The sequence below is a fragment of the Etheostoma spectabile genome, chromosome 15, assembly GCF_008692095.1.
Source record: "Etheostoma spectabile isolate EspeVRDwgs_2016 chromosome 15, UIUC_Espe_1.0, whole genome shotgun sequence".
Lineage (NCBI taxonomy): Eukaryota > Metazoa > Chordata > Actinopteri > Perciformes > Percidae > Etheostoma > Etheostoma spectabile.
In genome coordinates this window covers 27503138-27504635 of record NC_045747.1, presented here as the reverse complement: position 1 = coordinate 27504635, position 1498 = coordinate 27503138, and the positions used below count along the sequence as shown (strand labels likewise).

Below are 1498 nucleotides of genomic sequence, written 5' to 3'. Positions count from 1 at the left end.
GGAGGGGTCTGAAATTGTCATCGTAGGTGCATGTCCACTGTGAGAGACGTAATCTAAAAAAAAAAATCCAGAAGTCAAAATGTATGATTTTTTAACTATTTATTAAAAAAGTTAATATTCAACCATGAGCCCAGCTTTGACAACTGTATCATAACTGAATATAATGTTTACACATAACTGCAATATGTCGTCTCTTTTAACATTGCTATCTTGCTCCCATTAGAAAATTGAGGTGACCAACAAGTCGGTGTTTGACCTCTTGTCCAAAACAACAGAATACCTCCAGCCTAACCCAGGTATGAAAACAAGACAAAAAGATGCATCCTATCTTATTCTGTTGAAGAATGTGCTGCTGTGCTGTATCTACCACCACAACATTGTCTGGCAAAAATGAATCCAGTGCATGGTGTGTTGGTTGTTTTCCTGTGCAGCCTCTCGAGCCAAACTGAACATGCTGAACACGGTGTCTAAGATCCGAGGGCAGGTGAAGACTACGGGCTACCCTCAGACCGAAGGCCTGCTGGGAGACTGCATGCTGCGCTACGGCCAGGACCTGGGAGAGGACTCTGTCTTTGGTACCCATTCTCATATTCCAGACTTTCTCAGATAGTAGCCAGGACTGCAGAGCAGTGTTGTTAAGTGGGGGTGGCAGTAGCTCAGTCCGCAGGGAGTTGAGTTGGGAACTGGAGGGTCGTTAGTTCAAGTCCCCATTTAGACCAAAGTAGGGATTGTGGACTGATAGCTGGAGAGATTTCAATTCAATTTTATTTTATTTCTAGTATCAATTCAAAACAAGAGTTATCTCGAGACACTTTACAGATAGAGTAGGTCTAGACCACATTCCAGAATTTACAAGGACCCAACAGTTCTAGTTGTTTCCTCCAGAGCAAGCAACAGTGCGACAGTGGCGAGGAAAAACTTCCTTTTAGGCAGAAACCTGGGACAGACCCAGGCTCTTGGTAGGCGGTGTCTGACGGGCCGGTTGGGGTTAGAGTGAAGAGTGGAAATAACAGTCATAAAAAATAGTAGTTTGTAGTAGTTCTTTGACTTCACCTCCTGGGCACCTCTTGAGCAAGGCACCGCACCCCCCACCCTTGATGTAGTTGCTGCCCACAGATGGGCACCGGTATGTCCCTTGCCAACGTGAATTATGGTGTTTAGAGCCTTTTTTTTTATGATCCCCTGTCACTTAATAATACTCGCTAAATCCAGTATTACGCACTGTTTTTCATCATGTAAGTTTGAGGTGTAACCATGTGTTCATGTAAATCCCCCTATGCACATTTGAAAGTTCTGAACTTTTAAAACAAGTGACTACTTACAGCGTAAGAGATTAAAGCTGTGGAAAGCAGTTTATTTTAGGAGTCGTCAGGAAAAACTTCCATACTTGTCTTTCAGCATATTGTAATTAGGGATGTTTTGATACCAATACCAGTATCGGTATCGCCGCCGATACTGCCTAAAACGCTGGTATTGGTATCGGGAAGTACTGGAGTTT

The 1498-nt window shown here is 43.4% G+C and overlaps 1 protein-coding gene across 3 annotated transcripts in view; it reads left to right on the top strand.

Annotated features, from left to right (window-relative positions):
- The window catches only part of sh3gl3a (SH3-domain GRB2-like 3a), a 43667-nt gene that overhangs the window by 29137 nt on the left and 13032 nt on the right, over positions 1 to 1498 (top strand). For all 3 annotated transcript variants that reach the window (XM_032537421.1, XM_032537419.1, XM_032537418.1), the window contains exons 3-4: positions 224 to 296; positions 432 to 575. In XM_032537421.1, coding sequence (XP_032393312.1) covers positions 224 to 296; positions 432 to 575 — 217 coding nt within the window. The remainder of the gene's footprint in view (positions 1 to 223; positions 297 to 431; positions 576 to 1498) is intronic.